This window comes from Danio rerio, chromosome 10, assembly GCF_052040795.2.
Source record: "Danio rerio strain M-AB ecotype USA chromosome 10, GRCz13ab, whole genome shotgun sequence".
Classification (NCBI taxonomy): Eukaryota; Metazoa; Chordata; class Actinopteri; order Cypriniformes; family Danionidae; genus Danio; species Danio rerio.
Window position 1 is genome coordinate 17,944,381 of NC_141030.1, and position 26,524 is coordinate 17,970,904.

The following is a 26,524-nucleotide window of genomic DNA, read 5'->3' on the forward strand; positions in this document are numbered from 1 at the left end:
AGCCTCTCCCAGAAATAGGGTTGCAGCTGGAAGGATATCCGCTGTGTAAAACTTACCGGATAAGTTGGTGGTTCATTCCGCTGTGAAAAACCATGATGAAATACCATGAAAAAGAAAATCGAGCCGTTTTTTTTATTTTTTTCGTTTTAAAATTAAAAAAACGAAAATCAAAAAATGCTTTGAATCTTAATTTCGTTTTTTAATTTTAAAACAAAAATTATAAAACGCTTTATAGTGTTCAATATCAGTTTCTAAAATGAAAATCCAATGACCAAAAGATACACTGACACACGGATTTATATACAGTTAAAGTCAAAAATGATTAGCCCTCTTGTTAAATCTTTGTATTCATTTTTTAAATATTTCCCCAACTACTGTTTAATGAAGTGATTGTTTAAGCCACAGTGTGTGAATGTTGTCAGCCTCTAGTGGTACAAAATGAATTCCACTTTTTCAGAATCACACATGAAACCTTTCTACATGTCATCAGAGGGGGAAAGCCCCACCTGTTACTCAAGATCTCTCCCTCATAAGCATAAACGAGCAGCAGTCCACTATTAGAGTTTTAAATCTTCTGCTACGCTCACACACAGCCATTTGTTGTGAACAAGTCATGAACAAAATGCTTGTGGTATTTTGAGCTGAAACTGAACATACTCACTCTAGGAACATCCAAGACTTATTTTGCATTTTGCAAAAAGGGCATAATAGGTCCCCTTTAAATATTTATTTCATATAACTAATTTCATTTGTCTTTGCCTTGATGATAGTACATATTTTAATATTTTGCAAGATGCTAGTTTTATTTACAGGCTTATTTTGTTAACTAGATAAGTTGGGTTAATTAGTGAAGCTATTGGAACAGTGGTTTGTTCTGAAGCCAATCAGGGAGACAAATTCTTAGGAAGGCTAATGATATTGACCTAAAGCTGCGGTCAAACTAAATTTAAAGCTTGCAAAATTCTGTCGTACAGTGCTGCGAAAAAGGGCAGGATTAACCAAGATGATTAGACATTTAAAAAAGCGAGCAATTGCTCCTGTACAGAGAGGTCATCCGCTTTAAGTGGTGATGTGTTGGTGACGTATTTAATACTGTTTCCGGGTCCAGGCCACTACTCATTTGAGTTTAGAAATCATTCGTTTATGATTACTTTTGATTCATATCACACATTAAAGTTAATTTTATATAAAGTCATAGTGTACACAACAATCTTGCTGCGTCACAAATACCAACATTTTAATTTATTAAAAATTTTATCACTTTCTGGCCATCGGATATAAGGCATGGACGTGTATATTTTGCGATCGTGATTTTAGAACATATTAAATCACTTTGTAAACAGTTATTATTGCTATTTCATGAGTCTCCCCATACCGTTGTATAGAGCGCTTAGACTCGGCAGCGCTTCGCATGACGTCACACTTAACAAGCGGATGTTTAATCCTCGATCGTCAAGCGATGCAGTTTCGCGTGCATATGAATGGAGGTCTATGGGGAGAAAAGTGCAGTGTGACCGCAGCTTTAAAAATGTAAATCTGCCATTATTATAGGAATTACTGTTAAATGTCCTTACTCTGTTATACATCACTTGGGAAATATCTAAATAACAGAATCATTTTACAGGAAGGCTAATCATTGTATACTTTAAGGTGCAGTTCCACACTTTTGAAGTTACTTTTTGCAAGGCACAATGCCTTTTCATTTCTTTCATTTTTCCATTGCCTTGTTCCATTTACCCACTCTGTTCATTTGTGGATTTAATTATTTGACCTTTTTTCCATTTGTAATGGAATTGACATATCCTAGTCTTCCAAACTGGATCTGCTCATTGCTTTAAATAGCATTTGTTATTACCTTGTACGTTTTTTTTTTTTTTTTTTTTTTTTTTTTGCTTTGAGCGGTTTTTATATGAATTTTTTGCTCATGTTCAAAAACGCTCAGCATCAGCTGTTGTTCAACAGAGATTGTGAGGTTATCTAGAGCAGGGGTGGGCAAACTTGATCCTGGAGGGCCGGTGTCCTGCATAGTTTAGCTCCAACACTAATAAAACACACCTGAACATGCTAATTAGTGTCTTCATGATTACTAGAAATCTATAAGCAGGTGTGTTTGATTGAAGTTGGAGCTTAACTGTGCAGGACACCGGCACCTCCAGGATCAAGTGTGCCCACCCCTGATCTAAACGGTTTGTACATACTGGTTTGTCATTGAAAGTGTTCTTGTCACTCTATAAAATGTAAATTGAAGCTAACTGATTATATGCACATATTTAAATGTTTTGTGAATAATCTTAAATGTTGCAATGCTGGTTGTCTTGCTGTATGTAGACCTAATTACTTTCAAATACACATTGTCCTATCGTGACACTTTTAGGAACGGTTTAGAACTCATTAATATCAAGGTCTATATTCCCACATCATTTAATACACATTATTAGGGCCACACTTTTGTTTTTCATGTTAAATAACACACCTATGACTAAAGGGAATGTTTGAATGCACTTAATTGTTCAAGCGGTCTTGTCTCTGAATGCTTCATCTTGGCCCTTTATCTCTAACGTGTGTAGGTCTAGATAATGTGATGCTTAATGTAGTACTGTTGATTAGACTACAGAACCAACTTCATTGTAGAAAAAGCATACATGTACATATTTAGCATTACATCAACATCATTATATAATATAGTCATTTTTTTTCTTTTCTGTAAAATTCCATGAGGGTACTTTATATCTGTGTGCTAGAAAGCACAGCTTTACAAAGTGCTTGTTATAAAACAAGAAAAATGTTACTTTTCTGATTGGTTAAACAGAAAGTTCACTCAAAACTGAAAATCCTGTCACTATTTACTCACTCTTAACTGGTCACAGACCTGTGGAGGTTCTTTTTCTGTTGAACACAAAATAAGTTAAGAACAATGCTGGATTTTAGCACCGTTGACTTCCTTGGTATCCGTTTAGTTTTCCTACAATGGAAGTCAATGGTTACAGGCAGGGCCAGGCGGAATCTGCGGACATTTTTTGCCATTTCTGCTGAGATTTTTGGTTAAAATCTGCAGATTTCTGCAGAATTATTTTGGGAGAATCGTAACTAAAACCTTAATTAGTGAAATAAAAAGTAATACCTTTTTAACTTTTATTTAATGTTTAAATTGCAAATCTAATTAGATTCACTTTATTTTGTAAACAAAGCAAGTCTCTCATATAATATATATACTAAAAGACAGAAAATATTACTTTACAAACTCTACTGTGCATAAATCAGATGAACATTTTCAAATTAGTCAATAATATTGCGCTCGCAGATTTCGTGTGGGCCTAGTTAGGGGTTTCTAACATTTTTCAAATGATCTTTTTTTGTCTTTACCATGAAAAGGAAACCTAACATTTTAGAACTACTTGAGGGTGAGTACATTTTGATTTTGGGGTGAACTCTCTCTTTAAATGTGATAAGTAAATTTGCCTCTCAAATTTTAGCTGGTATTTTGTGAATTGATCAAATTTGATTTATATAAACTGAATGTTACATAATGCATATAATGTGACAATGAAATAAACCTTTGAAAATGCTTATCTTCTGAATAAATCTGAATTAAAGCACTTTGGCAGTTTTTAAAACTACAATATCCCATAGAGGGATGGAGATGAGTCCTGCACTGGGTGGTTCATTCTGCTGTGGCAACCACAGATGAATCAAGGACTGAGCTGAATTGAAATCAACCACCTGTGCAAACTTTTTTGCATAGCCTCCTATACTCACTTTGTAGTATAGGCCTCTGTAAAACTAGGTGATCTCTGAACATTGCATTTCTAATGAAAGCTGTTAAATGACAAACTAACAATTTTAAGACTAAGAGCATAACTTTGTACTTGGTATGGGTGTAATGGTATATGTATTCGTACTGAACCATGACGGCAGTCCAGTCACTAAAGTTAGGCAGAAAAGACCACAGAAGTGCAACATCGTTGCAGCCATTCACAAAGTATGTATCTGAGCTCTATTTTGACGATCCATGCGCAAAGATCAAAGTGCAGCGTGCAAAAGCATTCAGGGCATGTCAGAATTTACTTTTGCTATTTTAACGACGGTAAAAATTTGCTTTGCGTCGCCGCGCATGGTCTAACAGGGTTGAATTTATTCTCTCCATGAGTTATAGGTGTGTTTTGAGAATAAACCAATCAGAGTCTAATCTCCCATTCCCTTTAAGAGTCCATAGCACACTTGCTATTTACATGGCGGACTTTGTAAGGGGAAAAACTGAGCACTTCACTAGCAAGAAAACAGTTAAAGAGAGCATCTACCGCATAAGAATGAGAGATGAGCCTCCTCATTCTTTACTTTCACTTTCGTGGATAGGGAAATGTGTTGTACGCACAGATATCCATTTGCCTTCATAATTATTTTCGTTTATTAAGCACAAATATTTGTTTCAAAACATTTTCTAAATTCAGTTCTAATTTCCAGCAAACGAATAAATGAACAATAATAAACAAGTGTGCTCAAAAAACTGAGTTATATCCAAATACACATGCTGTGCCCCATATGGTCTAAAACCTGACAGGTGGACAAATCTAAGCTTGTTTTTAATAGAACAAATATAAATATGCTGATAATAAATAATACTGCTAATAATGATAACATTATACAAAAGCAAATTATGAATAAATTGAAAAAGCCCCCCGAGATGAAGGCATGGAGGCAGTGTTTTTTATATATAATTATGTAGGCTAGAAAATAATATTTTTTGGTATTTTATTCCTTTAAATATTTTTCATATGTAAAGATATTTGCGTATTGGTCTACATCTTGTGTGTATTAAGCAGTGTGTAAGCGAGGCGCACAACTAACATGCTCTGCGCTGGACTTTAGACCACCCCTGCAAGGTGCTACAGAAGATACACAAAAAAGCTAGTTTTTTTTTTTTTTTTTTACACAAACTCACAGAATTGAAGAGTTGTTGTCCATCTGACATTCTGTGATGACCAGACCTCTAGTCAGTACTAGCATTTTGCAGTAGAGTTTAGCTTACTGAATTTATGCACAATTTTTGCTGTTAGGAGAGGGTTGGGCTCAAACTTTGAAAGTTTAATTCGCAGTTTAGTTATAAAGTTTTCTCTTTCATTATTCTGTCTTTTTGCATCACAAGTAGCTTTACAGCTCTTTTGCTGATTGTGACAAAACACTTCTGTCTGTTCAAAACTAACAGAAAAGCAAGCACAGAGGATGTGTTACTTTTCATATTATACCATACCTGTGTCAACCGTGACCCCAAAATCGAGGTGCATATTGAACTGTGACTTCAGTAGGATCATCACCAGTGGTGGAAAGAATACTGAAAAATCATACTTAAAGTACCATTACTTGCTTAAAAATGTAGTGCAAGTAGAGAAAGTATCTGTAGTAAATACTACTCATGAATATTGAGTAATATTCAAAAGACCTTTTCAAAGTACTCAGAGTATTACACTGTGAAAAGCTGATGCATTTACATGTATGTTGTGGATGTGTGTAAACGTAACATTCTGTAGTGCATTCAGTTATTGTCCAGCAGGCACATAATGTCATAAGATACCTATATTAGGTTAGATTTAGGTTGTTATGTCAGGTGACCAAAATTCAATGTCTAGCCAGCATCTAAGGGCAATTTTTTTGATGTCCAATCATGTCAAATGACGTCAATATTTGGTTGATTTTTAGGTTGGGCTAGAAAGTAACCAAAATCCAACATCTGATAGATGTCATAGTGATTATGTCCACACAACAACAAGCTGTAACATTAGACATTGATATTTGGTTGATTTTGACATTGATGTTAACCTGATTTCCATTTCCAAACAAAATGCAACGTCCACACGACGTTGAGGTACAACATCAATCTGGTGTCATGTTGACATCTTGCGCCTGTTGAGTGTTGAAGGCCATTTTGGTCATCATACCTTAAACATCCGTCATCTCATCAGTGAACTGCATCTAAACAGTCTCTGGGTTAATGCATGTGAGGATTTTGGACATCTTCTTGGACACTTTTAATACTTCCAAACAGTTTGCTGCAATTATAAAGTGCACATGTCTTGAGGGAGTTCATTATGATGTGATTTACCTTCTATGTGTGATTTGATTGGACAGGAATAATTCACAAGACTGATTTTTCTAATCCCCATAGACAAGAAAAAAATAAAGTAGTGACTGCAGGCTGAAGGTAAGTAGTGTACCTAGTACACAACTGTTAACAAAAGGTTAACAAACACTGGCTTAGTTTAATCATGGTTTAATTAACATCATCAAATCTTCAAGCATTAAGTGCTACAAAACAAGGGTTGCAATGATCAGTGGACTGTGGGAGTACAAACAGATTTATATGAAACAAACATGAACACAGGGTTGTGTCTATCATGAATGCTATTTTCCACCACTAACTAGGCAACATCATGATTCATTCAAACTTGATCCCCTGGGCCAAAGGCAGATCTTTGCTGTAGTTGATGGTGCTGCAAAAAGAGAGCAAGAACACGGGAAGTCGATACATCTGTTGTTTTTTGATAAACTATATTGTTATTTAAAGCATGCTGTAAAGTTTGATAGCAATGTAGTCTTGCACTTACCATGTGGACCTTCTCATGTACTGCTTCCAAGAATCGCTGCCCGACTCGCGCCCACCTCCTGTGTGTTTCTCACCTCCTGTCCAAACACACGCAAGAAAAGTTGATGATTTTCACAAAGAATGTATAGCCTCCAGCAAGAACATGGGGGTGTGCGGGCGAGGGGAATCAACGTGATGAAATGTATACCTGAATGTCATTCCTTCGGTTAAAAGTGGTTACACTACAGTGTGAGCAGATGTTGATCAACAAATCTTTGTCCTGATCGTGTGATGTATGAGAACTCAATGCTTAAAACATTACACCATCACTAAAGGGTGTATTGAATTTGGTCTTTTAATATCACTTGCTACATAAGCCCTTTGTACAAATTTGTATAAATGAACTTTAAAGTTTTACCCTCAAGTGGGAAGCCTATAAACACATTACCACAGGGCCTCGTTTCAGAAAGGAGATTAAGTGACAACTAAGTATATTATCCCTGAAATGAGAGAAACTCTGGTTTTTCCGATTCAAAATGGCAGGTTTGTCAAACTCGAGAAAGCAGAGTAAGTCAAGCCTGTTTCTGAAAGAGAGTTAACTTTAACCATGGTTACTCTAACCTGGTCAGGAGCAGGTTTTATTCACTAAACTTGAGTTTCTCTCAGTCTCCTCCCCTTTTTTAACGATGAAGCGGTATTTCACCCACATACTTATATGTGCACTTTGGATATGAGCATTAAAAAAATCTTTTTTTTTTTTTAAATCGGTTGATTGAAATGTCAAGACGCACATAACTTTTGAAAATAGGCACAAAAAAATGGAGTAGGATAAACTTTTTATTCTATAAGAAAAGATGTGCATAATCTATGATGGAAACACTTTTACTGAACAAATTCCAGTATGTGTATTAAAAAATGTTTGTTTTAAGAGATCATATGATGATGAAAATGTGTGTTAATGGACAAACCAGCAGGCTGAGCACACTGTAAACCATCTGAAATGTTGTTTTGGACTTTCTAAATGCCCTAACTATTTTAGTATTAATGTTGCTATATTATTAATGACCTCTAGAGCGTCTGGAGTGCGTCAAGAGCGTTTGTTCTCCACGTCTGATGGCTCCAAGTGCCACCATGCACTCCATGTTCATTGTGTGTTGGCATCGTCTTCTGAGGTAAAAGTCATTTATTAAATAAAAAAAGATTACCATAACTTCTCCTACCACAGAAAATTCTGGTTTTACTCTTGATATTTAGTGCCAGTTAAACTGAAGTGACGATTTGGTTCTCTTTGACTCGTTTGATGGAAATGCTGCTTTATTCGCATGTCTATTATGCAATATTCCAGTTTTGCACATAAATTTAATTAGCATTTTTGGATGGAAACATAGCTAATGCCTACATTTCAGTCACACAAATAATAAAGTCACGTAGGATAATGGCTAGTCCATTTAATAATAAATAAATATAAGACCTTCGACAGGGACATATACTGTAACTAGATTAATGGGATTATTATTCATTCATTCATTTTCTTGTCGGCTTAGTCCCTTTATTAATCCGCAGTCGCCACAGTAGAATCAACGGCCAACTTATCCAGCAAGTTTTTACGCAGCGGATGCCCTTACAGCCGCAACCCATCTCTAGGAAACATTGGATTATTACACATTCTAAAAACTATTTTTTAGTTCTGCTTACATTTTAAACGTCACATTAACCTCTACCACTTAATCAATAATAAAGGCAGACACACAAGTGCACTTTTACATCTATTATAAACTCAGTTTAGCACAAAATTTCTAAAGTTGATCAACGTGTGTAAAATGAAGAACCTTAAATTAAACATTTCCACTGAACATTAAGCTAAGGTTCTCTGCATTCTTGTTTTGTCAAGTTAGTTGTTGAAAATATGTAGTAGCCTATTTGATGTGTTTTAGTGCAATTAGATCTGAAATAACTTCAAAATTACGGCTAATTTCCTCTTTTTCAAGTGAAAAGTCAACAAATGTCACATTTTACATTACTTATTTTAGTTATGCATTAACTTGAGCAGCTGTTTCCCACGCTAACTGTCTCTTTCATTGATGCGGTAGTGTAGCTTTTTTAAATATATGCTCATATTTGCTATAACTTAGCATGAGCACATCAAGTTCAGCTGGAGAAAGAAATGCTGATCTCTTTTTTTTCAGATGTTGCCATGGTGACTCGTAATATTTGTGCTCCATTGATAATGCCTTTTTATAGTTGTGGTGTGCGCGCTTAACTCTGAGTTAGTCTACTCAAAGTTGATTGACCAAACTCAGATTAGCTGTGCTGAAACTGGAAACTCTGAGTTGACTTACCGAGAGATTAAAAACTCTGAGTTCAAGTTTAAACTTCAAGTAGGTTGAACCTTCTTACTGAAACAGGCCCCAGGTATTTTAACTTAAATACACAAATCTATAAAAAGAATGTTCAACAAAATTTTTGGTAACTTCTGTAAAGCTTCATCTAAAGATCATTTAGTATTTCAATGCGTTTTGCAACTAAAAAGTCATAATTGCTGAAAAGCATATTTCCAATTGGTGGAAGTTACCAATTATTGAAGGTGGCTTTAGGACTAGCAACAATAAGGCTTATCACTGAAAAAAAGTTCAATGCAAGTTTAGTTAGTTAATTTTAGAATGGTGTGGTGTATAATATACGCACCAAACGCTCCTCCAATCTCAGCACCGCTAGTAGGAATGTTAACGTTCACAATGCCACAGTCGGAGCCTTTAGGACTATACAACAGATAAGTGTTACTAAAGAGTTTTCAATAGTAAAACAATTTGGTTTATCAAGCAAGACCTGTGTCAAGTGACTTCAAATCCAGAAAGTGCCTTTGCACACATACCCTAACCAGCGGAACACTCTTCCCATGTCTTTAGTAAAGATACTGCTGGAGAGCCCTTGTTTAACTTCGTTATTCCAGGAAAATGCCTCTTCCTCTGTCTGAACCCAGAGAGAAAACACTATTTCAAGCAAAATACTAATCATTTGATAAAGTTAGCAAAATACAACATAGTAAAGAAGCCCACCTTAAATTTCAGCACATAAAGGATGGGCACAAAGGTCTCAGTGTGAACTATAGAAGCATTGTGCGGTAGTCCAGTGATAATAGTGGGTTCCACATAGTTACCCGGCCGATCCATGATCTGTCAAATAAAATTTCAGAGCTCAAAATAAATGCCTCATCCAGACCATGATGTTAAAATTTGCATGACACTTCTTCCCAAAGAAATAAAAGTATAAGTTGTTAAACTGGGAGAACAGTCAACTTTACAGCAATGCAATTTATGTGTCAAATAACATTTTAAATATTACTTTTTTCTAATTAACTATGAACTACTTTCTAGCGATTAATTAATGTTCTACACACTTCATTTATTAAAATTTAATCATGCAAAGTGCACAAATTAAAACTCTTTAATATTTTCTAATGTGTCTTGTGAACTGTACTTCAATCACTGAATCATAAGTTTGAAGCAGTTTCATTTTAAAACTTGATCCGTTAAGCTGCTGTAACAATTACAAACAAAATTTAAAAATTCCTATACATATTAATAGTCATGTATGCTGTACTTGTGCATTTACATTAGATTAGCCAGCACTAAAGCCTGGAACTAATCCAGGGGGGGATTAAGAGAAACCAAAAATAAATTTTGCTAGAATTTGCATGGGTTTAAATATATTACCTTACTATTTCTATAAATATTTATTCTATAATATATTGTTTGATTCTAAAATATTATTTATATAAGTATATCTGTTTAAATGCTCTCAGAATTTGATATGCAGATCAGCAAATACACACACAAATTTGTGCAGGGGGTTCACTTTGTGAATGGTTGAGTTCAGGGTTCCCCCTTTGAGCTAAATACCAAATTCCTTGACTTTTCCATGACTAAAAATCTTAATATCTAATGAACTTAAAGAAGGCTGCTTTGTGCTCATGTATTTATAATAATATAATAATATGTTTTTTTTTTAGCTTGAATAAATAGCCAATATGAAAACAACATAATTTACCTCAATTTGAGATTGTTTGCATACCTGCAGAAAGAATTTATACTATCCTGTTAAAATTAGTAGCTAAGTTAACAGGTACAGTCTGATGACTACACTGGACTTGAATGGCTGCAAGTGGATGAGCATGAAAGGAATAAAACAGAGCTGAAACATAGCCTAATCACAACAGCTGGGTAAAAAGGTATATATATATATATATATATATATATATATATATATATATATATAAAATCACCTTAGAATTATAACATATACACAACCACTGTTTGCTATGGAATGCAAAAACTTTAAAGCTCATTATCTCAAAATCATTCAGAACGCAGATAGAACCTCATAATTTCAAGGTGATTAGATAGATAGACAGACAGACAGACAGACAGACAGATAGATATCTAAATTTTAAGTTATAATCAAAAATCTCTGGTACTCCATGACCTCGACAAAAATTATTTAAATTCTTTGACTTTCTTATGGGTCCCTGACCCATAAGAACCCTGTGAGTAAAGCTGTAACGGCTCCTCATGTAGTTTTACCTTCCAGCAGTGCTTTTTAAGGACAACATGCTTTTTGTAATTTTCCCAAGGAGGGGATAAACAAACTTTGTTATTCTGGAAAACAACTTTTGCTAAAGACCTTAAAAAAACGACTGAATGTCATTAAATATAAATATCATTAAAGGGCTAAATTACGAACTTTCTTCCACATCTTTATTAAAAACCACAGACCTTGAGGAACATCATGATCATAAATGTAGGGTAGTAAGTGTAACTATATTTCTGCTGTAATCACACTGCTGCCATTCTGAGAGATGAAAAGCAATACCTTTCCTCCACACACAAGAGTCCCACCCTGCTGTTTTGCCTGCTCTATGGCTGCCAGATACTGCTGAACAGCCTGTTTGGTGTGCAGAGGTCCATAAAGAGTGTTTGCTGTTATAAAATGCAAAAGAATTAATGCACATCCAGATTTGAAATGGTCATATAAAACATTTGATATCATTCACTAACTGAGCATTCAGGCAACAGCTGCTCATTTAAAAATCACATATTAAATAAATGAATATTTATTTAAATGGTTGAGATTTATCATATAAAAAAAAACATCTTGAATTATATACACTAAAACACAACAAGTAAACCAAAATAAGCATTTAAAAAGCATTTTAACACGTGTCAAACCTAATATATTATATAGCATACATACAGAAACCAGGAAGGCCTTTACATTTGTTAAAATGTGCATGCATACCAAATCATAACCTAAAGCTTTTCTAAATGTGAAATCTGACTACAGCACAGCTTCAGGAACCATCATTTGTAATTAAAATGTAATAATATTAAAATTACACGAATTAGGAAAAATATATTTGACTTTTATTGGGAAAAGGTTATATACAGTATTGTTCAAAATAATAGCAATACAACGTGACTAGCCAGAATAATCCAGGTTTTTAGGATTGTTTTTTTTTCTTTTCTATTGAAACATGGCAAACAAGTTACCAGTAGGTGCAGTAGATTATCAGAAAACAAACAGGACCCAGCATTCATGATATGCAAGCTCTTAAGGATGTGCAATTGGGCAATTAGTTGAAAGTGTTGTGTTTACAAAAAATAGCATTGTAAATTTGTACAAATATTAGTGTCTTTAGGATTTTGCAATCTTGTGAATCACTAAACTAATAATAAGTTGTATGACCACACTTTTTATAACTGCTTCACATCTGTGTGGAATGGAGTCAACCCACTTGTGGCACCTTTCAGCTGTTATTCCACTCCACGATTCTTTAACAGCACTCTACAATTCATTTAAATTTGTTGGTTTTGCTTCAGAAACAGCATTTTTGATGTCACCCCACAGGTTCTCCATTAGATTACAGTCTGGAGATTGGGATGGCCACTCCATAACAACAATTTTGTTAGTTTGGAACCAAGACTTTGCTCGTTTACTAGTGTGTTTGGGATCACTGTCTTGTTGAAACAACCCTTTCAAGAGCATGTCCTCTTCAAGTATTTTGGCATATCTAAACTAAATCCATGATCCCTGGAATGCGATACACTATAGGCCCAACACTATAGTAGGAGAAACATGCCCATAGCATGATGCTTGCACCACCATGCTTCACTGTTTCACTGTGTACTATGGCTTAAATTCAGATTTTGGTGGTCGACTCACAAATTGTCTGTGGCCCCTGGGCTCAATAAAGGACAATTTTACCCTCATCAGTCCACAAAATGTTTCTCCGTTTCTCTTTAGGCCAGTTGATGTGTTCTTCTGCAAATTGTAACCTCTTCTGTACATGCCTTTTTTTTTAAACAGAGGAACTTGCAGATGATTCTTGAAAATAGATTAGCTTCACAAAGACGTTTCTAACTGTCAAAGTACAGAAAGTCTTTGATCATCCTGGAGGTGATCACTGGCTCATTTTTTGCACCCCTTTATAAGTTTTCCCCTCTCCAATCAACTTTTTAATCAAAGTACACAGATTTTTCGAACAATGTCTTGAACGACCCATGGTTTATACTCGACATGTCTGCAAGTACGCTTGAGTGCACGTGGCGAATGTGAAGTCATTACGGAATTTAGGGAATGAGCGACATGATTTCGGCGGCTTAAGTTTAATATGAATCACTTTGAAGAGATTTTGTCTGAAACAGGTACAACTGTACAGACATCTTTATGATCCGTAAGCCAGATGACCAATAATTCTTGGCTAGAAATTGCAACAGCCGCGGGAAAGGAGGAAAGTTTTTGTAAAAAGGTCTGGTAAAACCTGAGGCATACAATTGTTAAAACCAAAAGTGGACATGGCAAAAGTGGAGACCCAGGTACACAATTACAGAAATATGTTTCCACCATTTATAGGTTTGACACTGATGTAAATATTAAAATTTTGAATTTAAAACAATTGAATAGTTACAAAACTATAAATCAAGGAACAAAATATTTCTATAATAACTGGAAAGGAATATTTAAACCTATCGGTTTACAACATACTGATGCTCTGTTTTTCTGGGCTTTATTGGAGAACATTTTCAGGAATGTTGGACCATTATAGCTTTTTTAGAATAAGTAAAAGAAAGAAACGCCAGTAATGTGTGAGTTGTGAAGCGGGCTAAATAAAAATAAATCTTTATTTTTTTAGTAAGTGTATTTTTTCTTTGCTTTTATTCTTGACATAATAAAAATACATTTCAAGAGCAACTCATGTTCTCTTATCATTAATATTTTAATTATGTTAGGTACAACTGTCCGAGATATATACAAAAGCAAGTGAGGCATCAAAGTTTGATAAAAAAAAAAAAAAAATTCTTGAATGGTCATACAAATCTTTATAATAATTAAAATAATTTATAAAAATAATAAAAACAATTAGTTTAAAAATGGTGATTGATAGTAATCATATATGATGAACTTCCAGAAATTTCCTACCACTTTGTTCATCCGTCTTATTTTACAGTCAGTTTCTTTTGATCACCCCCTGTCGTTTATAAAGAACATCACAACAGTGAGCGTGGCAACCATAAAAGCCTTGTCCGTTTCGTGAGGTGTGTGCGCAGTCAGCGGAGGTGTGCGATGCGGCGAAAGTATAAATCCAGCTTCAGGCTTTCAAATGCACGTTTAACAAGTCCAGGCTTCATCCTTAAAAGGGGCCACCTGATTCACCCCCCCTTTTTTTTTTTTTTTTTTTACAAAATTGATGACCCCGCTGATTGAATGCCACACTGCTTCTTTTTTAACACACCCCTTTCAACTAATTGACCAATTGCACGGCCTTAAAATCTTGCATGTCATGAATGCTGGGTCTTGTTTGTTTTTTAATAATATACTGCACCTGCTGGTAACTTGTTTGCCATGTATCAATAAAGAAAATATACTAAAAACCTGGATTATATGGGTTAGTCACGTTGTACTGCTATTATATTGAACAATACTGTAACTAAAAATATATGCCAAATACAAATGCCACCCATAATTCTGTACTGAACTTACGGTCCCAGGGGTCACCAATGCGAATCTGCTTGTAAGCTTTAGCGATTCTCTCCACAACCTCATCATGTATGCTTTCATGCAGCATCTAATTCAGAAGTACAACAGAGCAACATCAGGCAGACAGATTAATGCAAAGGAGGAGTAATGGGTTTGGTTAATATGATTATGCTTAGTACACTATACTAACCAGTCGTCTGGTAGTAGTACATCGCTGACCAGCCGTTCCCACAGATGCAAAGACAGCAGACGGTACAACCAAGCTAAGATCAGCATCCTCAAATACTGGAACAAAATATTGTGCAATTACTTTACTATACTAGCAGACAAATAAATAGGTAGTCACCCTACTTAGTTTTCTTTGTCTATTTCATAAACACATATTTAAGTATTTGAAATTCCAAAACTGATTTGATGAAATGCTCTGAGTCATAACAATTTACCAGGTGGGACATGTTATTTCTACTAAATAAAACAGATTTGTAAATAAAAATATATATATATATATTGAGTAAAACTCAATGAATAGCAACTAGGTTGTTCTTTCATTGAACTACACAAACAATAAATTATTTGAGCAAGATTTGTTTTAACTAATTTATTTCTCTCTGAACAGAAAAAAACATCTAGAATGCTTGAAATTCTGGCTGGAGTACCAATCACCTGGAGTTCAGTTCTTATGAGGTCTCTATGCTGGTTACTTGGCTTTGTCCATGTAATTGTTTTTGTGTTAATGAGGAAAATACGTGATGTTCACCAAAATTCACTAAATTATAAATGATGAAAAATATTTGCAACAAACCTATGATGGCGTTATTTCCTCCTAACTCCAGTAGCTGACGACCTGTAAAAATCAAAATATTCACTCCAAGAATCACATCATGTCAAAGCAGAAACTAAAACATATTCTAAAGATGTCTTGACGCCAAATAGTTAGTTGAATTCATTTATTTATCTTAGCTGTTTGTTTCAAACAGACTGTGTGAGTCTGTGCATCAATTGGTGAGGATGTTTAAGTGATATGTAATTATACAATAATTATGTAATTCTTAATCTCTAAAATGGTGTCAGTAAACACGCACATATCGATACTGCAAATGGCATTTGTGTGTGACACATCGTTTTAGAAAAGGTTAAATAGACTACACCACAAAGACATCAAATAAACTTACATTGGATTTTTGACTAATCAGCTGTATTTCAGCTTTATCTGTGTCTGGCTCAATCACTGACTGCTGTTTATTTGACACAGAAAAGCAGACAGGCACATGGGACAGTGGGCAGGGAGAACAAGCTCAGATGCATTTTAAGCCACAGGCTACCAAAACAGCTACACTGTCCTCAAACTTCAAAATGGGCATATTCTGCATTTTATAATAAATAATGTGATGGGTCTTTATGGCTAAAACTATACAGACACAACTGGAAACACCAAATCTTACATAAAGGGGTAAAGTGGTGCCCTTAAACTTTAAATTGTAAAATAAATCAAATTGACTTGGCTTGAGAATAAAATCATAAATTAAATGTAAATTTTGTGTTGGTAAAAACTGTTCAATTTTGTGTTGGTATTGTGTGCAGTTTTGTGTGACAACAGGAAATGACATGAATCAGTACAATCATACTTTGTGTTTCAATGGGAGAATGCCTGCAGTGAGACAGGCTTATGATTAAAAGTGATTGTTTGTTTTGACGGTGACAGAAGCTTTTAATTCACAGCTCTCTACAATGCAAGGTGCACAGAACACACATGCAGCAAGCAAAAATATCTAACATGTGTTGTTTTTAGTTCTCACTCTATGCATTTTCAATTTGAGCTATAAAAACTAATAACTAATGATTTTGTCATTTTTGTGTAAATATCAAAAATACACTAAATCAGCACATGCAATAATATCAAAGCAGGTAATATCTTAATATATACTCACTATTGTGTTAACTTAGTGGGTTTGGTAGCATGAGACATATTGTAGCAATGCTAATATAAAGATGCTGTTTCATTTTCAGTCAATAAAGAGGATTTGGGTTTGCCATCAAAACATTATGACAGACTGCGATTAAATTCTATTGTAATGCATAAAACTCACCAAACCGTTCTTGTACCATCATTGCCACTTGTTTGCCCACATGAGTGCTACCCGTGAAGGACAGAAGACCCACTCGCTCGTCTTTAGCCATGGCCATGCTGCAAACACGCATAACCAACTAAACAATTTTCTTTGTACAGTACAAGTTTAGTAGTTGGCAGTCTAAACGTTTATAATGCACCTGTGAACTGCCAATAAGAGTACTAACACTCATAAGACTACAAATGCTTTAGTGCTCAATTTCATATATTTGTCAAATACCCAATGTCAGCGCCACCACATGTCATAGAACAGATTGCACCAGGAAGATGATTCTGCTCCAACACTTCAGCTACAATCCTACAATAGAATATGAGAGATTTAAAAAAGGTCAAGTATATAACAGAAAACAATACAAACCTAAAAGTCAAAAACACACCAGCTTAGCTATAGATCATTTTGAGCGATATAAATAAAAGTAGATACATAAATTCTCAGATAAAAGTTTTTTAAAATACATTCTACAATACTTAAAGACCCCCTATTATGTTTTTTAATGCCTTTCCATGTAGTGTGTAACACAGCTCTAAGTGAAGTGAAATATCCAGCTAGGGCTTAAATCTGAAAGTGCACTGTATTGAAAACTCTAACTGTACTCTCAGTAATGATTAAATCACACTGAACTGAGCTAAACTGAACTGAACTGAACTTAAACACTAAAACCTGAACCACACTGTTCCAGTTACTGAACCACACTGTTCCAGTTACTATGACCATTTATGTGAAGCTGCTTTGACACAATCTACATTGTAAAAGCGCTATACAAATAAAGCTGAATTGAATTGAATTGAATTGAAAACTATTAATTAATTTATAAAAGAGTCGACTCCTAGTGGTCCAAAGGAATCGTCTTGATAATGAATCTTTAGCCGTTTTGGCATGATGCAATACGAAACTAAGCCCCGCTCAATTCTTGCGTGCACAAACCTGGGAAAATTGAAACCTGTGGCCCCGCCCACAATCACAGTAGTAAAGAAAAATAGGAAGACAAACACTGTAGCAGACCCCGGTTGAATCAAGTTGTGTATACACTGTGCTCAGCTGGATATAATTGGAAGTGTGAGGGCAAAGTTAGTGTTATTTTCTCTGCCCAAAGATGAAACTGTGAAGAGTCAGTGGTTGAGGTTTATTTTTGCAGTAATACCTCAGCATTATAGCCCCAGCCTTGTGAATCAACACACTTACAACAGGAGATTCTTCGGCCGTTTGTTTAAGGAAGGATCAGAAAAGACTATTAATGTGTGGGGCTTTTGTCAGAACTCGACAGGAGCTCCTACAATACAAAGTTACTTCTCAAATAAATTAACATGATGGAAGATTATTTTGAGTCCAAGTTATTTAGCTAGCTTGTTTATGCAGAATGATGGACGTAAAAAATAACTTAGAATAATTAAGTAGTTTGTGATGTAATTTTTACATAATATTTGTCTTAAATTTTACAGAATAAAGTGAGAATACATGTAATTTATGAAAGAACGTACTTGGTAACCGCAACACTTGTAAGGGGTGTGGTCGGAGCTCCTTTCCTGTCAAGAAAATGGCAAAAATATTAACTGCACGTCAAATGCCATTATTACTCATCCTGGATGCAGCTGATGCTTGATGAGAAAAGTCAAGTCTAACCAAAGACAGGCATTTCCACAGATGAGAGCAATGGCATTGTTCCAGCCATATACAGCCACAGGAAAGTTAAAGGCTGTGATGATTCCTACCAAGCCAACAGGATTCCACTGCTCGATCAGCACATGACCTGGCCCTTAGATCACAGGTAAACAACACTCAGTTCACAAGTTTGTCTCAATACAACCGCAGTCATATTTTTCTGAAAGTGTAACGAAGTACGCTCACTTTCAGATGGCAAAATGGGACCTCCAATCATACGGGACAGTCCTACAGCATAGTCGCACACATCCACATACTCCTGCACCTCACCAACACCCTCCACATAGATCTTGCCCATCTCTAGAGACATCTACGCATAGCAAACTCCTGTAAAAATCTGCACTTTTCCTTAATCCTGTAAATAAAATTATTGTGATGTAAACTTACCAAGCTGCCGAGAGCTTTGATCTTCCTCCTTAAAGCCTCTCCAATCTGTCGAACAATTTCCCCTCTCTTTGGAGCAGGTACCTAAATAACACATAGCATTAGTCAGCATTGTTTTTGCATATACACAGTCCAAAAAAAAAGAATTTAACCACCTGAATTTAACTAAGCAAATAGGTAAGAGCCTCCATTAGGTAATTACTGCATAGATGATTATGTTTCAGAAAGTAACAGAATCCTAACTGACACAGAGTATCTTCTTGTCTTTTTTAACAATCATGTCAAAACAAAACATAGAGCAAATGTTAATTAGTTTCATACATTAATTTTCCTTCAGATTAGTCCCTGATTTTTCAGGGGTCACCACAGCAGAATGAACCAGAATGAATGATAAAAAAGAAGCTTTACAGCCATCTTTAATAGTGAACGTAGAAGCATTTCTACACACAATGAAATGGGAACCCAAGGGACTGGGAATAAACAGCTGTGTAGCCTTAGAAAAACACTTGTAAGTTTTCATTATTTTACTTGAAGTAATGAAATGAAATGTGTGTCAACTTTTTGTTATCAATGAAATAATGAAAAAAATGACAGACATTTCATGCCGCTACACACTTATAGGTGAGGCCAATCAAAAAGCAAAGCTCCGTTTGCTAGAGAGCATAAAAATTAGTATATTATACAAGCCTGTTAGGACAGTGCTATGATCTGGGGAAGCTGCTAAGTTTGTTAGGTGCCACAGCAAATATGTGCTGTTATTAAAAATAAAGCTAAAGGGGATTCAACAAACCATTACTATATGTGTAAGCTTTTTACATGCTTCCTTCTTGTTCAAGTAAGTAAAAGCTGACAACATAAGTTAGCACTGGAAAATTAATATGTAGCATTATTTTCTCAAAATAAAAAAAACAAGAGTGACTACAGCGTTCAGGTGTGCAAGTTATTTTTTTATCCTGTAACAAATATGGTCGACCAGACACATAATTATTTTGCTTTTTATCCAACAACTGAGCCTACTTTTACCCAGGGAAGACTCAAAACCTGATTCCAAGGTATTTACGACCCAAAATCAATGTGCCATGCAGCACTGAACAAAGAACGGTTCAGGACTTCTTTAAGCTCCTTGCTTAAGACTGATGTTTTATGTAAACTTTACTCTCTTTTTATGTGTAATCATGTGTTTTGCAACGTTTCTCTTGCTCCTGTATTGATATTTTGGTTTTAAGACCTCTGCATTAAATGTAAAACTCTAGCGAACTAGTGCATAAACGGTTCATATTTAGTTTTGTCGTAAAGCTTACTTGCTGTACTAATTGATCGTTGACATTTTATGTTAATACGAGTGCAACATGTTAACATTTTAAGAGACTTGAACATTTCTGCCGCAATTTCTGCCGCATGAACCGCAACTCTCTTGAACCGTGCTCTAAACCCGCAACCTTTTTTTCTCTGAAACCTCTTCAACTGCAACGACCTAAGAACGAGACCTAAGCAGAGAAACCTCCAAGAAAGCAGACGGAGACCCAGACGGAAAGGGTTAATCGCACAGCTTGGACATTTCACATCCCCGATACCTTCTTTTCTTTATTTTTCATCGAGAGTCTAGTTAAGTTTAGTACGTCGCAAACCAATAGTCCTCACGACTAGCCCCTTTGCCGCTTCAACTTGAAACTACCGACTCCACCCCACTTCAAGCCTCGCGAGGAACAAGGAACAACCAGCCGAACCACGTGCTCAACAACGGGAGCTTCTTTACATGACATAGACAGACGGCAAGTATCCACTTTCTTCCAACATCTAAACTGGTGTGAACTATATTCAACCTTAAAGAGACAATAGAAGGGTGAATTTGATTGTTTGGTTTGCTTGGTTTGCTCTTACAAACTCAGAGGTTTTCCCATCATTACACCCTCTCAACCTCTTACTTTACCTTCTTTATTCTCCTCTACACTTGTGTGAATGTGTGTTTGGTTTAGGGGTTAGTTTCTGTTAGATTAGTCAATAAAGTTTAATTTTGTAGTTCTTTATAGAGGTGCATATTGTTCTGTCCTCAAATGATTTAATATTCATGTGAATACAGTATGTGTACAGTATACAGTATGTGAATGTGTATGCGTACATTTGAATAGGCTGTGGTAGTTTGTTATTTTAGCATTCTCCTATATCTTACTGTCTAATTAGAAACAAAGCCATTGTTTATTTAGCATATCTAATCTTATATTAAATTCATCTAATTTACAGTTTGGTGTGTTAACGAGGTTGCTTAATAAAACCACTAGGTGGTAGCATTGTAACGTAGATTGTGGTAGCAATACATATTCATTCTTTGTGTTTGATTTCTTCATTTGATTTAACATTTAACCAGTGATAGTGTAAACTGTACTGTTTGTAAATGTGAATGTCATTGCACTAATAATTTAGAATTGAAATGGTATTTTTTCTGCCTAAAATCTGAGTATGGATACACACTACCCTGAAGTGAATAAGTATCCTGTAAATCCTGTGCACAGATGTGTGTACATCTTGACACAGAAATTAAACTCCCTTAAATAAAGCTGATTTGACACATTGTTTTGACTGACACATCTTGAGAAAAGCTAAGGAAAAAAGCCTCATATAATACAGTCCTTTCCTGTCTAACTATAGAACAACATTCTATGCAATTAATTTGACAAATTGAAATGATATATTTATGTTTCAGTAGTATTTGTTCTTCACGCAATCATCAGCTGTATCTGAAGGCGTCAGATTTTTCAACCATTGAAAAATGGACAAGATTTGGACAACAGTTTGAACATTTGAGTCGCAAAGCAAATACTGTATCTCAGTGAATTAGCCATGCAAGGGCTTTAAAAATGAAAACTAAAGAAAAGCTAATTAAAGCTGTGCATATGCTGTTTTTTGTATAAGATACTGCTGAAATTGCTGATGCTTGTATGATTGTGGAGAAATTAAGAACCCAAGCATTAATTTTGTTGAAATAATAATTTGCATTATATTTTGTCAATATTTTAGTAACAAGACAACCCCTTAAAAAAATTTTAAATGACAAAAAGATAACAAGATTTATTTATTTATTTATTTATTTTTTACATTTTTGTCAACAAATAAAGGTGAACACTAGTTATATATGTAATTGTGGTTCTGTGAATTCTGTACGACTGCCAGAAATGATGCAAAGCACTAGTGGATTGTTGCTGTGCCAGCAAGACCGGTTAAGAAAATATATAAAAATGTTCACATGGTGGCATAGGCGGAGCCTCAAATATATGAGCTGCTCCAGCTCAATACTCAGGCTTTTGATCCTTTGACTGTACTGGTTGAAGACACCTCTGTGATTCCACATTGGCGCTCAGACAAGGAGAAAAGGGAAAAATCCCTAGCAGCACAACTGACATCAACTGTACATTTAATGTGTTTAGTATAAACCACAATTTGCATATAGTATTTGCTCATTCTAAGCATATATTAAGTTATTATTAAGTTGCTGATATAACCCATCCTTATGCACTACATTATAATATGAAAGCTTACATCTGCCCACACTTTCCATGCGTCCAGTGCTTTCTGTATGGTTTCCTCATATTCTGCTATGGTTGCCTGTTAAAAGATAAGATTTATTGAGAGATGGATTAATGCATTTTTAATTGTGTTCATTTATTTATTGGGTTCCATTTCATTGAATAAAAACAATTTTTACCTGACGCACTCTGGCAATTGGCTCATTGTTTGCTGGACAATATGAAGTGACCACCTGTATAAAAGAATATATAATGAATTAATCAGCATCCTGCACAAACAAGAAAATAAAACAGTTTTAGAAGATTTTTATAATCTCCTAATTACAGAAAACAGTCGGTATAAGAAAAATTGCTGGTAGTAGTCCCGCGAGCCAAAACAGTCACTGTAGTTGAACACTGTTGGCAGAACTTTTGAGAGCCATTAACACTACACAGCGAATTAGCCACTGTTTCCACTGAAGGCAGATGTTAAGCGATATTGTCAAGCCTGCGATATCTGTCAGCACACATAACCACTTCAACCTCCTCCCAGCCTGCTCATTTTTCTTCCGATCATTGTGGTGCCCTTCAGCAATTTAGGATGTACCTGGTAGGGCCTCTGTCGAAATTCACCCAGGGCATGAACAGGTCCTTGTCATGGTAGATCAGTCATCTCAGTCACCTTAAACCAGCTTGCTGCTTTTTCTCATGATGCCAGTCTCACTGTCTATCTTGTAGAACAGCTGTCAGCAGGTCAGAAGAGCGAACTGGCCACCTTAGTCAGCCAGTTCTACGATGTGTTTACGGAGCAGTCTTGGTGGACCCATGCCATTACAGCACAAAATCAGGATGCTCCCTAACAAAATCGTGCAGCACTATCCCTACCGGTTGCCTGAGGTGTGCTGGCTGGCTATTGATGAGAAGATCACCAGGATGTGACAGCTCGGTTCAGCAGGCAACGAGGCCTTGAGCCTTTCTGGGGTTAGCTGGCTATTGCCTGTGCTTCACACCCATTTTTTTTATAACCAGCCCGCTGACAAATAAAATGACCTGACCAAGAAAAGGCGGCAGGTGAAATTGAATTGGAACTGGTGCTGTCATCTTCCCCTGTTCTTCATGCCCCAGATATCAGCTGCCCCTTTATCCTGCAGACCGATGTTTCTGACATCTGCCTGGGTACAGTACTCTCACAGATTATGGGAGAAGAGGAGCACCCAGTCGTATACATCAGCCAGAAGCTGTCTCCACCTTTATCCAGGCACGCAGCTGAAGAGAAGAAAGCTCTGGCCATCAATTGGGCATTCTTGGAGCTGCGCTATTACCTGCTGGGAAGAAGGTTTTTCCTTTGTTACAGATCAAGAGCCTCAGCAATAAATCTCCCGAGCCAAGGACACAAATGGCAGGGTCACACAGCGGTTCCTCGCTCTCTAGGACTTCTATTTCGAGGTGAAACATTGGGCCGTAGCTTTCTATACCAATGCTGATGGTCTGTCCAGGATGTTGTCAGTAAAGTGATCTTTTCAAAGATAAACAGCACTTGAAAAATATTTGAGAAAGAATATTTTTTTCCACAAGAGGGCTAATAACTTTACTGTACAGATCTTCCCTAACATTTTCTTTAAATGTTGTCAACTAAAAAACTGTAATGCTCTCCAAGTACTGTTTGTTCTTCATAATTGTTCTTTGCAATCTGGTGTTTAATGTTACATTTAGAGTTTGTTCATCCTTGATGCTTTAATAAAATAAATATTTTTTTTTAATATGGCAGCACAGTCATAGAAAGACTCAAATCATTAAACAAAAGCATTACAGAAATTCCAATTCTGGTTCAACTGTAAAGTTGTAAAGATGTAGGTATACAGCAGCAGAAATGGGGTACAATTTTAGACAAAGATTATATTTGTATAAAACCTTTCCTCAATGCAGAACATCTACAATGAAAAATATCTGCAGAAAACGGGCTTACAACATCATCAAGCACACCACCCACAATATATGGAAGAACATCCTGAGTCCAGAATAATTTAGAATTCCCAGTCCATTAGACTGATAAGGACTCAAAACCCACAGCCACTTGTACACTGACACTTTACATTGTCCTATAAGCTGTTTGTCAGTCTCAAAAGGAGTAAACAAACAAAAAATACATTGTTCTATATCAGCGGCTCTCAAACTAGGGTGCATGCACCCCTAGGGGTACGTCAGTCTGACCAGCAGGGGTGCGCTAGAAAATGTTTGTAATGGCAGAAAATTTTATCTTTTATTATTTTTATGCATTTATCTTGGGTAAACTTTACATGTCAGATTTTGAGAGAAAAGAAATTCACTGAGAGAGAAAAAAAAATTACATTACAAATTGTCATTTACAACCTACGCATACTTGCTCATCTTGCAGTTTCACGTCTGTGTCACAATAGCCCCAGCCTTTCAAATTAGGCACTAAGTGATAGTATGTTCGTCATTTTTTTTTTCATTTACTTTATTAATCGAAATGGACACCTGGTTAAAAACAGGCACTTTAAAGAAGTCAAGTGACAAAAGAGATGAACCATCTACAACGGCCTCTTCTATGGAGATGTGCAGCGGCCTTGAATATATGGACTCGGAGGATTATGAACGAGGCGGAAACAGAAAAATCCAGCAGAGATGTACTGATGAAGAGAATTAAGCCAACACTAGAGAGTGAAAAAATGTCAAGTAAGAAAGGCAAACATAGCAACAGTTGCATTGGTTTTGGGTTAACATGAATTGCAGATGCAAAAAAAATCAAATTCGCAGTGTGTAGTCTGTGGTGAGGTTTTAGCTAATAGCAAATGTAAATGTAGCAGTCTTAAGCCCTTTTATATGGTCCAGCACTTACAAAACATGCCTGTAAGTTTTTTTTCAAGGAAATTTGGAGAAACTGCAGAAAAAAGGAGGCACAAAAGAGCAGTAGCTTTCATTTGAAAAGTTGCACCATCGGTTTTCTGGGTACACTGCAGCATCCACCAAGAAGCTCTAGGGATGAAAAACATGCAGAACTTCTGTCTGTACTTAATGATGCTGTGAAAATTGTAAACTTCATAAAAGCTTGTCCATTAAATTCACATGTTTTATTAGTTTTATTTAAACCACAAATACAGAAAAATATGTGTATTTAGTTATTGTAGTTAAAAATGTGGAGTTTAATCGGAGAAATGGGTGCTTGACAGGTGTCAAAAATTAAAAAGGGGTGCATACAGAAAAAAAGTTTGGAAACCACTGTGTTATATGACACCAAGCTCTTGATCTGGTGGATATTGAAGGTAGAATAAATGTTTCATTCACTTCTTTTAAAATCAATCTCTTGAGTTGATGTATCATTTATGTTACAAATAACAGCCTGAACAGCCCGGCTCTTTTCAACCCTTTGAACCTCACAGGAGTTAATCTGTAAGTTAGTAACCCAACTTCACAAACTTCAACCAATAGCCTTGACCACTGACACATTCCAGCTGCGATAACTTGCATGCATATGGGTTAGGTTTTAATGAATTACATGCCCACAAATTATTACTAGTGAATTTGAAAATGTATTTCAGGAAGAAAGAAAACTGGCTTGATTTTACTATATTTAGAGCAGGTCATGAATGTGAGATCCTCTTACCTCTCCCTGTCCTCCCCAAGAACCGTTGTAAACACCGTCATTGTCCTCTTTAAGCCCTAACTCTTTCAACCAGTTGTACTCTGGTTGGTTAATAAGCAGAGTCGACATATTCGGTGCTGCGGTTCGGACACTCGGCAACAGTTTATGCCTCTGAGTAAAAAGTCGCGCAAGTCTCAGCGTCAGCACGCGCTGCATCATGAACCGAGGAACAGTGGATAAGAGCTACACTCGTGTACGTCCGCGATCACGTGTATACGGGAATTCTTATTGGTCAAACTGCGACTCACCCCTTCAGCTTGAAAGCAGGTCCTTTTTTCTACTGCTGGTTGGATGCTAAAACTGCACCACCTAGTGGCAAATTCTTCCATAAATACATTGAAACCTAATTTTTTCTTTCTTTCTAATTTTATAAATTTTTGACTGCTTTTTTCCCGTTCCCGATGAATAACGTTATACATCATGCATTCGTTTAAATCACAGATCCACTAAAAAAAAATGCAAAAATAGAGAGATTAAGTTAATTTAACAGTGCTGTAAATGATTCACTCCCTGTTTTTTTCACTATATTCCGGTTTGTTTTTTGTCCACAACCAGTTAGTCCTTTGTGATCTTATTG

The 26,524-nt window shown here is 35.8% G+C and overlaps 1 protein-coding gene and 1 long non-coding RNA gene across 3 annotated transcripts; both read right to left on the reverse strand.

Moving 5' to 3' along the window:
* Positions 1 to 228: 228 nt before the first annotated feature.
* On the reverse strand, positions 229 to 6,162 carry LOC147835034 (uncharacterized). The gene is made up of 2 exons (XR_015500947.1): positions 2,143 to 6,162; positions 229 to 2,004 (listed from the first exon to the last, which is right to left on the reverse strand). It is a non-coding gene; the product is annotated as an uncharacterized LOC147835034 (long non-coding RNA).
* Positions 6,163 to 6,248: 86 nt separating this feature from the next.
* aldh7a1 (aldehyde dehydrogenase 7 family, member A1) lies at positions 6,249 to 26,144 on the reverse strand. 2 transcript variants are annotated; one of them, NM_212724.2, is given in 18 exon segments: positions 6,249 to 6,485; positions 6,600 to 6,675; positions 9,263 to 9,336; positions 9,450 to 9,547; positions 9,634 to 9,750; positions 11,447 to 11,553; positions 14,615 to 14,699; positions 14,802 to 14,896; positions 15,414 to 15,455; positions 16,699 to 16,796; positions 16,960 to 17,037; positions 18,219 to 18,263; positions 18,361 to 18,493; positions 18,586 to 18,709; positions 18,787 to 18,867; positions 22,318 to 22,383; positions 22,484 to 22,537; positions 25,909 to 26,144. In NM_212724.2, coding segments are annotated over 18 exon segments (1,623 nt in total). In that variant the 5' UTR covers positions 26,104 to 26,144; the 3' UTR covers positions 6,249 to 6,430.
* Between the last annotated feature and the right edge of the window lie 380 nt (positions 26,145 to 26,524).

What these genes read in the sequence shown, in the direction of transcription:
- aldh7a1 (XM_087268871.1), bottom strand. Translation starts at nt 16,985, where the DNA reads ATGACATGTGGTGGCGCTGACATTGG. An exon ending in AGAGTGTTCCGCTGGTTAGG is followed by an intron (nt 9,337 to 9,449) that starts GTATGTGTGCAA and finishes TCTGTTGTATAG; the next exon opens with TCCTAAAGGCTCCGACTGTG. An exon ending in TACATGAGAAGGTCCACATG is followed by an intron (nt 6,486 to 6,599) that starts GTAAGTGCAAGA and finishes CTCTTTTTGCAG; the next exon opens with CACCATCAACTACAGCAAAG.